This window comes from Alexandromys fortis, unplaced genomic scaffold (assembly GCF_014885135.2).
Source record: "Alexandromys fortis isolate MF-2015 unplaced genomic scaffold, M_Fortis_MF-2015_v1.1 scaffold_92, whole genome shotgun sequence".
Taxonomy (NCBI): Eukaryota; Metazoa; Chordata; class Mammalia; order Rodentia; family Cricetidae; genus Alexandromys; species Alexandromys fortis.
Genome location: NW_026067972.1, coordinates 6,773,794 through 6,785,802, shown reverse-complemented (window position 1 = coordinate 6,785,802; position 12,009 = coordinate 6,773,794). Strand labels below are relative to the sequence as shown.

Genomic DNA, 12,009 nt, shown 5'->3' with positions numbered 1-12,009 from the left:
TAATTTATTGTTCTTGAGCAGAGCTTTCCCGCCTGTATCCAATATGCTGTGTCTCTTAAGAAAACCTAGGGGCTGGGGTAGAGATCAGCACCTTCAGCCCTTGCCCAGCATACTTGAGGCTGTTGTGGGAAGTCATTCAGTCATAGCTTCTGTCTTTAAGCTATATAGGTATTAATTACAAGTCAATAGTCACCCATGTTTGCCATACTTATAGTTAGACTAGTCAGATTCTCTAGATGCACAGATTGTATGCTGCATAAATAGCTAATCTTCAAACACTTCAAAGAACTGTAGAATATGGCATTGGAATAACTCATAATTCTGTTGCGAGACACAATTGCTCCTGGCAGCACTGATCTATTCCTGAGAGAATGAATGTTGGGCACCTAAGACACTCCAGTTGGAACTTGTTTTCTTCTAGGCAAAACTGACCTTTGAGCAAAGAACTACCCCTTGCCTTGACTATTGACAACATTTATGCTGCCCAAACTGGACAAGCAGGATACAAGCAAAAATGACTGTCTAACCTTACCAAGACAGGGTAGGACAGTCTTTTGAAATTTCCTGCCTCTGAAAATGGTCTGCAGGATATTCTAGGCTTTAGCCAAACTTGGTTACCCCAACATTGCAAATGAGACTTTGGATGATTGCCCAGGTAGCTGGAAGTCTCTGTCATTTCTTCCACCTATTGGAATTTGTTTGCTTGCACTTGCTGCTTACTCAGGTAATATTATTTTCCTTCTCAGGTCTTTGATGGGGTTGAAGACTAGATAGTCATAGCTTTTCTCTCATAACTTAGCTAAGACATATATGATATATAACATATATTATATATGTTATATTTTAATATAAGACTTAGACTCCTCAGGCTAGGATAACTATTGAAATAATCTCTGATATTTGCTAATTACCTTAGCCTGAGCATTTAGCACATGTTTCTTGCTTGAAGATGTTCATGTTGGTTGTATTTGTGTGTGTGTGTGTGTGTGTGTGTGTGTGTATGGCTTTGCCTTTTCTTTTTCCTGGACAATGCTTGACATTTGTTCTTATTGTATATAGTTTTGTATTAGGTTTAGAACCCTCTTACTTAGACAAAAGGGGGAAGTGTTGTGGGAATTCATTCAGCCAATAGCCTTTTGGGTACCTGCCCGTTAGGACATGGTCTGAGGTACTATAAGTACAGATGAAAAGTGTGCTTGCTCTCTCTTGGCTGGTAGTCTGGATTCTGTTCACAGCTCCCAGCGCCCACAGAGCAGAAGACAGTAGGGGCTTCCTTATTGTGAGTATTCCCCAAATAAACATTTGTTATCTTTTATTCCATGTTCTTGTGCACTTCCTTAATTACACCTACGTGAGACCTGGATCTGGTTCCCAGCATCACAAACAACAAACAAGCCCACCCTCTGTGGAGTCTCCACATCTTCCTATGACTTTTCTACCTCTGTGGAATAAATTCTTGAAGGACCAGTTGCTTCCCTCTGTTCTCACATCACTTCCATTGATGTAGAAGAAACTTGAAATAGTAACACTGACGTTATAAAGCACTTACTAATAAACTTACCTAGGAGATATTAAGTTACGTAGAATTTAGCCACAGGGTGTTGCCTTGAACAGGACAGTATCTTGCTGTGCAACTCTCACATCTGCCTAAGTCCCCTGTCTTGGTTTAAATTAAACATGGGGCTGGGACCTGAAAGAGATTTCCTATGACAGCAGGACCAGGGTTTGAGTCCCAGCACCTACAGTCTCCTCCTAACTTCCTGTAATTTCAGCTTCTGTGCATCTGTTAACATAGGTGAAACCATCTTGGAAACGAAAGCATCCTAACTGGAGAAGACTCCCGGTGGAGGCCTGCAGCAGTGTGATCTGCCCATTTGCTCCCCACCAGGGAAATGTCTAACATTTATAGCAATATGATATTGTAATTAATAATTGTATGAATAGTCTGAGCACAATTAGAAGGCAAATTTCACATGGACATCCTACTTCCTGACCACTGCAGAGTCTACTAGCTGTGCTTTCCACAGGATCTGATGCCTTTTTCTGGCCTTTGTGGGCTCATACACCTATGTAACACACAATCACATATACAGGAAAAACGCCCATAGACATGAAATGATAAAACAAAAGTATATCAGAAGAGTAACGGTGGCAGAAGAGAGGGTGGGGTAAAACGACAGAGCTGTGTGTGATACGGACAGGACACGACAGCAGAGCTCGGTACAAGCTGTTGGCCTCAATGGTCACAAATATGTTTACATAATGTCTTCGTGCCGGGATCTTTGCCAAGAAACTCTAAAACCCCATTCATTCCTTTATCACACAAGCATCTTACAGTGGCCACACTCCTGTCCCTAACTCCCATGCTGGCCTTGGGCTAGCATCCTGCTTCAGTTTCTTTTGGGGTTAAGAAAACTGACCTTTTGTTCCTTGTGTGCCCATCAGAAACACAGCAGCTTTGTCCCAAGTACAAGAAATCCCTCTGTATATTTCTGCGCCTTCCCTGGATCCCCCTTCCAGGAGGCACCTAGGCCACACAACTGAGCACACAAACCAGGCGGGGCTGACGCAGGCTTCTGGATAGGTTCTTAGAGGCATCCCCGACACCAATGGGTTGAGCAAGGAGATTCCGAGACCCAGAGGTGCTATTTGTCATATACGCTCTGTGTGTCTTCGTTTTAGCTAGCTGCTTTTGATCAACTCAGAGGCATCCCTTGAAGAAAGGTGTACTAATGGTATTTCTCTAAACCAAGCATGTGAACTTGGGGCTAAATCTCCGCTCCTGGATGGGGTCGACGTCGTCACTTCCTTCATACCTCCCCTTAATAATAAACATCAGAGACAAGAAGAAACAGACTGTTTATAGGTACAGAATATATTTTGGGTGGTTCTTTAATCCACCTGTTCATTAAAGGAAATGACAATAATACTGCTCTTTAAAGATACCGAGGAGGGGGAGCCGAGAGAAAGAGCCTGAGTGGTCACCATTAGCAGAACAACACTTCCAAGGTAAACCTTGGGACCTAGGGTGGGTTTCTGTATTGAGTGGTACGAGCCAATCTAGGGCAGTGCCGAGGACAGTGCCGGGGCTGGCCTGGTACTGAGACAGAGCTGTGCTGTCGAGAGCATGGCCCGAGCTTACTGTCTAGAATGTGGGGAGCAGTTAAAAACGATGCGACCACTGGCCTCTCAGAGGACGCAGGTTGGGCCTTGGGCCCTCTGCAGTTCTCTGTCTTAGTTTTCTTGGTGGGGTTTTTGGTTTGAGACAGACCCTTGTCAGCATTTTCTTGACCGGGTTTGGACACTTTCCCGGGTGTAGAGACCGTGGGTTCCATGTGGGTTTTGTCTTTTATCTTGGGGCTCATAGAGTGAAGGAAGGATTTCATCTTATTTTTCAAGCCAGCCCTTGGAAGGCTGGGGCTAGCGTGAGGAGAGGCTGGCGTCACCCGCCTCTGTGAAATGTGGTCTTGCCAAGCTTGACCCCTAAAAGGTTTTCCCTGAGTTGGTGGGCATGGGAAAGGCAAGCCCTGGGAAGTCTTGGAAGCCACAGGCTGGGGGACTTTGGCACTCCTTGCAGGTTCCGGGATGGCATCTACCTTGGTCAGACTGTCTTGCATGTTCTGTGTAGCGTCTATCACCATAAGGACTTCTGGAGGTGGATCTGGGAATTCAAACTCAGAGAGATCCTGGGGGCTGGGTGAACAGGGATCCTCAAGATGAGATCTAGGCCTCTGCTCTGAGGAGCCTTGGGGTGTCTCAGGGGGAGGCCTCTTTTCTAGCTCCTCTTCTCCATCATGGTGTGTCTTCCCACTGGTCAGGGGAAGCTCAAGACCTGCATCCCCTTCTTCAAGGTCCCACACTGCCTTGGGTTTCCCTGACTCGTGTCTCTTTTCTGTCAGTGTGGGGACATGGGCTGAGTACTTGCTCTTGCCTGGGCTTTGAGGCTTAGTGCTAAAGGTTTTCTCTAGGTTGGGTTTTTTCCCACTGGTCTCCAGCTGAACACAGTGCAGTTGGGCTTCAGTCATATTCCTGAGTTGTGAGGCCTTGGAGCCCCACTGGGCAGAACCATGGGGCACTGCCTTGGAACTAGGTTGCTTCTGCTTGTGGCACATGGCCTGCCCTGCAGTGGCTGGCTGTTTACCAAGGTGGACCCTGTTTGCATCTGGGGCCGGAGGAGAGTCCCCTGAGTTGGGCAGTTGTGGTAGTGCTGTGCTTTCTGGGATCTTTAGAATCCCAAGAGGCTCTGGGTCCACTGCATTTGACTCTTTGAGCTCATTTGCTATTACAGGAAATCCCAACTTTATCTCTAGGACCTTTTTCTTCAGGTGGAAACTCAGTTTCTCCAAGATCTCTGTCTGCGTCTCTATAGACACCTTCTCTGTCCCTCCTGCCGCCTGCACTTTAGGCTGGACCTCTCCTGCAATGTCCTCAGAAGTCTCATTGTCATCCCATGCAATGTCCGCAGAAGCCTTGTTGTCATCCTGTGCAATGTGCACAGAAGCATCGTTCTCATCCTGAGTACAAGGTTCAAGCCTACTCCGATATGGGTCTTCAAGTAAGGTCACCTGAGTTAGGGGTTCCTGTGGGATTTTGACAGGTCCAGGAATAATCTCTGTGACTGTAGAATGGCTAACAGTTGCTGGGGATGTTGATCTAGAGGGGGTCACGCAGTAATGGACAGGCAGACCTGACAGGAAGGCCAGATACTTATGGCGTAACGTTGTCTCCAGTTTCTTTACGGTTTCCTCTGGTAGGGTTTGGGGTCGCTTACAGTGCTCAATGAGAGCGCCTGATGAGGCCTGTTTCTCCTGGTCCAGGGCTGTTGGTTCTGCTTCCTGAGAAACAGCTGTGTGATGTAGGTCAGGGTTACTTTTTGCCTGTAGCTCCAGGTGCCGGCTTTCTGGAATGTTTGAGAAGGAAGCCCCTACTGACAAGCTCCTGGGAATTCTGCATTCCCGGGAACTTTGGACACAGGCAGGGACCTTGCCCTGGTGGATCTGTCCACATTTGGAATCAACGTGGGTCTTCAATATTGCCTTTGCCTGGCCGAACAAGTGAGGTGTGGGAACTGACCCTCTGTCCACTGCAACTGCAAACGTGTCACCGGACCCATCGGCCTTTGGGTCGCCTGGCTGCAGGATGCTCACATTGGGTAGTGTCCCATTGCTGCAGGACCGGGGCTGCTGGCCAGGGGAGGAGAGGACCAAGTGAATGGAGCGTTGGATCCTCTGGGGCAGGCCCCAGCGCAGGTGAATCAGTTGCTTCTGGAGGTGGAATTCCAGCAGCCTGCGTACAGGCTCTGGGATAAAGACGAGGTCTCTGGTGAGGACTGAGAAGGACTTTCTTGCCCAGGAGGCTTTTAAAGTCTCATGGGGCTTTGCTTTATTACATGGCTTATACTGTATGTGGCTCTGCTCATAGGGAGATCCAGGGATGACAGCTGGCAGGCCCCACTGTAGCTGAAGCTGTCTTTGTAGAAGGTGCCATTCCAAGGTTTTACACTCAGCCAGAGTCAGACACGGCACGTTGATCTGAGTTTGGCACTCATACAAAGACTCTTTTGGAGAAGCTGAAGAGGGAGGGGCTGCTGTCGGTGGCGAGTGGGGTGGCAGGAGGAAGGGCGAGGCCTCTTTCAAGAGGTGAGGGTTTTTGCAGGAAGGCTCAGGTGTGTCCTTGGAGAGACGTTGAGTGCCTAAGAAGGTAGCCACCAAGGACTCACTGTGTATAGAGGGGAGGCCACAGAATAACTGGGTGAATGTCTTCGGGAGTTTGTTCCTGGAGTCGTTCGCCTGTCCCTTGGGCAGTAGCCAGATGCCACGGAGAATGTCATGGTCAGGAGAGAATAAGGACTTCTCCACAGGGCTTGTGATTTGTCCGCAGTGTGCTTTTTGTTCCAGCTCCGCATTAGACCACTGAGACACCCAAAAGATCTGAGTAGGTTGGTTGTCTGGATATGAGCACCAGGTGTGGGGAGAAAGACTCCCAAATCTGTGAACATAGTATTGAGGAATATTGTTCAGGATCAAAGAAACTGGTTGGTTGTTTTCTGGCTGGAAATACATTGGGGGGTGTGGCATAAGTTGCCTTAGTGATTCCTCTACACGTCTGGGAAGCCCCCACCTTTGGAAATGCATCAATTTTTTCACATGTAGCTCAAGAAGCCTTACCACTTCAGGATTGAGGAATGGCGGGGGGACAGTGTTGACAAGAGACAGGGTCATCGGATGTGTGACATGAATACCATCTGGGCTCAGGGTTTGAAAAGGGGTCTGCGAGTTGAAAGACTGCTGGTCTTGGATCTGCTGGACGTAGTTATAGCTTAGATCGCTGTGCGTCATCTCTTCTGCATTCACTAAAACCACAGGTTCCCCAAGCCTTGAAGAAGCTGCAGCCTCAGAGACCACGGACATGTCTGCCAGATGAAATCCTTGTCCGGCCAGGAGGTGATCTGCACAGAGCTGTTGGACACCAACTGTGCTGGTCGATTGTGCTAAGTGTTCCGTTAGTGTTTGGGTCACAGGTGGCAGTGGAAAGTCTGTGGAGGGTCTGGGATGAAGCTCCACGTTCTGCTCAAAAGTCTCACTGGATATGGTCAACATCTCCAGGCAAGAAGAGTCCGGTGGCAGTCCCAACAAAGCAGGGGAGATCTGACTTTGCTCGCTCTCCAGCAACTGCCGGATCTCTAGAGTTGCAGCATCACAGATTTGGCAGCAGGGATCTATACACAGGAGCTGCCGCACACGCTCCTCCTTGGGGAGCCAGCTTTGGCTAGGAAGAGAGAAACAGCCACCGTTAATGATGGAAGGACGTGTCTGGGGCTTGCTGTACCCTTTCCCCCAGGCCCACAGTTCTGAGCCTACACTGTGGCAAATGGGGTCCTCATGGAAACCCTTCAAAGTATGGGATGTCCCTGCTGCCGTGCCCAGAGAACCATTGGGGTCATTCACAGCCTCTGGAAATTAAGTCGAGGCAAAGATGATGGACTGAAGGGGTCCCAGCAACTGCTCCCTTGCCCCAGACAGACAGGTCAGACCCGGGGCTCTGTCCTTGAAAGGGAGTAGCTGGAAGCAGGTGACAGGGGGACCTCTTTACCCTAAATCTACTTGGTGTCTCAGTGCAACTCCATCGATGCCCTTCGCAAAGTGTGCAAAGGCGGCTCTGAAATGCGGAACCACTGAGACCCTAACAGAGGGAGCTGGGTATCGGTGGGTCTTCCCTCCCGAGGTGTGAACCATCTCTGCCCTGACAACCTCTCAGCTGGTGACCTCGCCTCCTCAGCGTGTTTCTCCTTCCATCAATCTCCACCCCCTTTTTTCCTTCTCTGATAGATGACATCCCAACAGAAGTTCCCCTCCCTCCACTCCTTCCAGACCCCCTCTCACCTCCCTTTTCCCACAATTCCTTCTCTCCTCTGTTTCCCTTTTCCAGAAAAGAGCATGAAATTTGCAGGCTAATGGATGGAACTAGAAAAAAAAATCATCCTGAGTGAGGTAACCCAGACCCGGAAAGACACACAATGGTGTGTACTCACGTAAAAGCAGATGTTAGCTGTTTGCTAAAGGATATTCGTGCTACAACCTACAAACCCAGAGAGGCTAAGTACTAAAGAGGGCTCAGGGTGGGGCACATGAATCTCCTTAGGAAGGAGAAATCGGATAGATTTCGTGAGCAGACTGGGGGTAGGTGGGAATGGAAACGGTTACCCCTTTTTCACCCCAGCCCAGAGCAGGCAAAAAAAAAAAAATCATTACAGCTCAGAGACCACAAAGGTCAAGAGATCACCTTTTCATGATAGTCAGCAGCTCCCACGGCTTCTCAGCTTCTTCTCGGCAAAGTCTCCTGGCTGAGGGATCAGGACACAGCGTTAGGTGGTGAGTGAACATTTTAGGGCGTTTTACAAGAATCTGAATAGTCAGCCTTTAGCTCAGCAAGAAGAATCTGAGCACCTAGACTCAATGTTCTATGGGGTATTTGGCTATAGCATCGCCGTTTACAGCATATGTTCCCCCAGAGGGATAACTAATATTATGCTTATTGTATCGCTAGCCCTGCAGGTGAAACGAATTCTCACTCAGTGATTGCTAAGGACTTCTTAATTCCTCAGTTCTTGTTGTCAGGGGAGTAAGGCAGAGAAGTTTCAACATTCTTAGGGCAGTTAGTGGCTCTGGAGGCTCAGAAGGGAGAGCACGTGGCCCTGGGCAGCGTCATAGGGATGAGGAATGTGGGGAGCTCTCCTAGGGGCAGGGCGTAGGGGACGCTGGGACTTTACCTCTTGATGCCGCATCTCTAGCCCTCTGCCTGACTTTTCGGTGACGCTTAAAGAGAAAATATTACATTGTGAAGCTGGAACTGTTTCCTCTTTCATGTCTGTAATGTGACAAGGATCCTATATACATTTGCTTTTTCCTTTCAATTATCTATGTGCAATTTTGGAACTCTTGGCAATGTCCCACCCCCTCCCCCCACCCCTCTTCTCGGCATCCTTCTGGTTCTCATGGAAACTGATCTGAACTCCATTTCCTACCCAACTACTGAGTGACGTCCTACTGGAAACTGTGGTAAAATAGACGCGTTATAGGATGCGTTCTTATATAAAAGACGTAACAGATTTAACTGAGAAATTCTGTACTGGGAGATCTGGGATAATGGTAGTCTCTATTCAAACCAATAGCAAGGTTTTTGGTTTATGCCTCGTGAAAGTCCTAGTAAGGAAAGGCTTCCAGCCTCACAGAGGAAATCTATTACACACTTGAAAGTATCCTATCCAAATTGTCAGACAGTGGTGGTGAGGGCCTATGTAGAGGGTGAGCAGACACGGAAACTTGAAAGCTCCCCCGCTAGGTCAGTAGTGATCACAGGGTGTCCTTACCCGGCAGCAGCTCCTCTTCTGTTCCCACTTCAATCTGCGGTAATTCTGTTGCACTTGCCAGATAATCAGGATAACAACGAAGATGTAGATATAGACATATAAGGGATAGTCACTGTCCCACAGAAAGTAGGTAGACCTCAACATGGTCCACACCTCATCCGTGTGAGGAGACCAGCCATCCCTGTCCTAGGACATTCAGAGTGCCTGTCATCTCCCAGGAGTGAACTCTGTCAGGTCCGCCTCACAGAGGACAGAACCGTGCCACCAGACGGCGTCACAAAGCCTTCCATTCCACAAGCCGAGGTGGTAATCTGGTCTGTAGAAGGCGGCATGTGGCCATCTTTGAAGGCTATGGACCCTGGATCTGAATAGGCCACACTCACAAGCTGTGCCTGTTCCTCGGGTCACTTCACATTCATTCCCGCCATCCCAGCTTGGCTCTCGTCTTCACGGCTGTGTAGTTGTTCCTGGCGGCCAGAGTCTGGGCTTGAGTCTCCCGCTTTCTGACATCAGTAGGAAATGTCAAAGTGACATTATAGATCAGAAAGAAAGAAAGCCATTAGACTAGTGACAGTGGGCCACACGAGTAAAGGAACACAAGGTCCCCAACTACTGTTTGTCACTTCCTTTCACGGAATTTAAGAGAAGGGAGATTTTGATTACATAGGTGACCCTTATCTTGACTGACAGATTGTTATATAATCTCTTTGCTACTGCGCACGCTTCTTCCTATACTGTATCTGATCTCGACCACAGCAGACTCAATCATTACGTACAGACTCAATCACTATGCACAGGCACAAGGTGGATAAGTAGGGGTTTCTCCCTAAAAGCTCCCTCGGTGTACATATTACCTTGTTACACATGCATCCCAAGTTAGTTCAGTCCACACCAGCTCCTCTACCCTCTTACGGGATGTATTGGAAACACCTGTGGATAGTAACTGTCCATGTTGGATGGTTAAGAGTTTGTGAACAACCTATAGTCTTGGCAACATCCTGGTTGTTTGAGGATTTCCATGGGGCCCTTTTTTGGGCCATCAACTCAATTATATGTAACCCAATCCTGGTACTGGAAGCTTTGTTTGGATGTAACAAGAATTGTCCAGTTGGGGTTCTGTCCTCTGTCCCTCTGCCCCCAGTATTTAGCAATTTTAATTTGATCACCCTCGTTTATGTATAAATCTTAGGAAGTTTCTACTGTATTATGTTCCCTATCTATCTATCCATCTATCTATCTATCTATCTATCTATCTATCTATCTATCTATCTATCTATCTCTAGTTCCTAATGAGTTCTATCTGTCCCCTCTGGTCCCGTATTCTACACCTACCGTCTGTTGTCCTATGGATTGTAGCTTGGTGATCATTGACTTAACAACTAATATCTACATATAAGTGAGGACACACTGCATTTGTCTTTGGGGTCTAGGACATCTCACTCAGGATAATTTTTTCTAGTTCCATCTATTTGCTTGCAATTTTCAGGGTGTCATTTCTTAAAAACGCCTTTGAACTTTTATTGATTCTCTGTGGATTTAACATCATGCATCCCTAACCCACTTATCTCCCTGTCCTCTTGTTTCTGCCCTCTGCCCTTGCAACTCTCCAACCCCAAAACAAAACAAAATCAAAAAAAAAAAAAATCAAACCAAATAAGAAAAAAAATAAAAAATAAAAATAAAAAAACCCAAAAAAGCAAAAAGAGAAGACTCTCATCATAGAAGCTGTAGTACGGCCAATGAGTCACACAGTTCACCCGTTAGTCTATTCACCTTTATTCATTGCCATGAGTCTGGTTTGAAACCTCTGGCTTCTGCTTCCCTACCAATAACGGGCTTTCACTGGGGCTCCCTTTGGATCCCCTTCACATGCTCCAACAGTTCATAAATGAGGTGAATGTTGGGGTGGCCCACTGATAGCCCTGGTTCTTGGCCTGTGTGATACATAGCTGACTTGGGTGTGTGCAAATACATGTGGAGGCCAGAGATCAGCCTCAGATGTCATTTTTTCTTGAGCCAGCACCTTGGTGTCAGCTTGGAGTCTGCCAATTGAGGCAGGCTGATGATGGACCACTGAGTCCCAGGCCTCTACTGCCTCTGCCTCTCCAGTGTTGGTAATCACAAGTGTGTGCCACCATGCCTAGCTTGAAAACTATTTTTATTTTTGAGAATTTTATATATACACTCAAATATGATCTTATCTATCTTTTTTTACCTCCTTCGACAAGCTCCCCTCCTAATTTCATATTTGTTTGTTTGTTTTAAATAACCCACTACATCCAGCTAGTATAGAGGGGGGCATCCAGTGGAGCATGGGAATCCAACCGGTCACCACATCCTCAGAATGATTCTCTCTCCTCAGCAGCTGTCAATGCTAACAGCTCAGCAAAAGGAGGGGCCTGGAGACCCCTACCCCCATCTATGCCAGGGTTTCGGCTGGCATGATCTTGCACAGGTCTTGTGCAGCAGCAATGGCTGCTGTGTGTTCAGGAGTGTGATAGGCATGCCATGCTCAGAAGATGCCATTCCACAGCTCTCCTCCCCATTATACTCTCCCTCTCCTGAACCTTGATGGTGGTGGCCATGGGGATTCAAACAGACACTTCATTTACGTCGGAGCGCTCAGTCTTGTTCCTAACACTTTCACCAGTTAAACATCTTACTTAGCTTTGACTTATTTCCACTGCAAAAATGAAGCGTCTCTGGCCTAGGTTAAGAACAGCCACATCTATGGATATGAGCATAAATGTTCAGAAGAAAATTTGACAGCATGAGCATTTAGCAAAACATCAATAGCTGGTTCTACCCTAGGGCCTATGACCTCCCTAGAGGTGGGCTTTTGACTAGGATGACAGTATCAGGCATAAAATTTTCTCCTGTGGCTTATTAATATGATCAAAATAGATTGTATAAAAATATAAAATTTTCAAAGAAGTAATTTAAAATATTATAACCTTAAAAAATCTTTTTTTTCTAAGGATACTGTTAAGCTGGGCAAAGTGGTACAGGCTTGTAATCCCAGTACTTGAAAGTCTGAGGCAGAAAGATAATGAATTCAATGCCAGCCTGAGCTACATAGTGAGACACTGTGTCAAGAAACAAAGAAGGAGAAAAGTAAAAGGAGGGGAAAAAAGAAACGA

The 12,009-nt window shown here is 47.1% G+C and overlaps 1 protein-coding gene across 1 annotated transcript; it reads right to left on the bottom strand.

Moving 5' to 3' along the window:
- Nucleotides 1-3,023: 3,023 nt before the first annotated feature.
- On the bottom strand, nt 3,024-9,013 carry LOC126509769 (protein FAM205A-2-like). Its single transcript, XM_050155866.1, has 5 exons — nt 8,870-9,013; nt 8,270-8,315; nt 7,783-7,843; nt 4,503-6,768; nt 3,024-4,436 (listed from the first exon to the last, which is right to left on the bottom strand). Exons 1-5 carry the CDS (start codon nt 9,011-9,013, stop codon nt 3,024-3,026), a joined length of 3,930 nt encoding a protein of 1,309 aa, XP_050011823.1.
- Between the last annotated feature and the right edge of the window lie 2,996 nt (nt 9,014-12,009).

What these genes read in the sequence shown, in the direction of transcription:
- LOC126509769 (XM_050155866.1), bottom strand. Translation starts at nt 9,013, where the DNA reads ATGTTGAGGTCTACCTACTTTCTGTGGGACAGTGACTATCCCTTATAT. An exon ending in AGAAGAGGAGCTGCTGCCGG is followed by an intron (nt 8,316 to 8,869) that starts GTAAGGACACCC and finishes TTTCTCTTTAAG; the next exon opens with CGTCACCGAAAAGTCAGGCA. An exon ending in CTGCTGACTATCATGAAAAG is followed by an intron (nt 6,769 to 7,782) that starts GTGATCTCTTGA and finishes CTCTCTTCCTAG; the next exon opens with CCAAAGCTGGCTCCCCAAGG.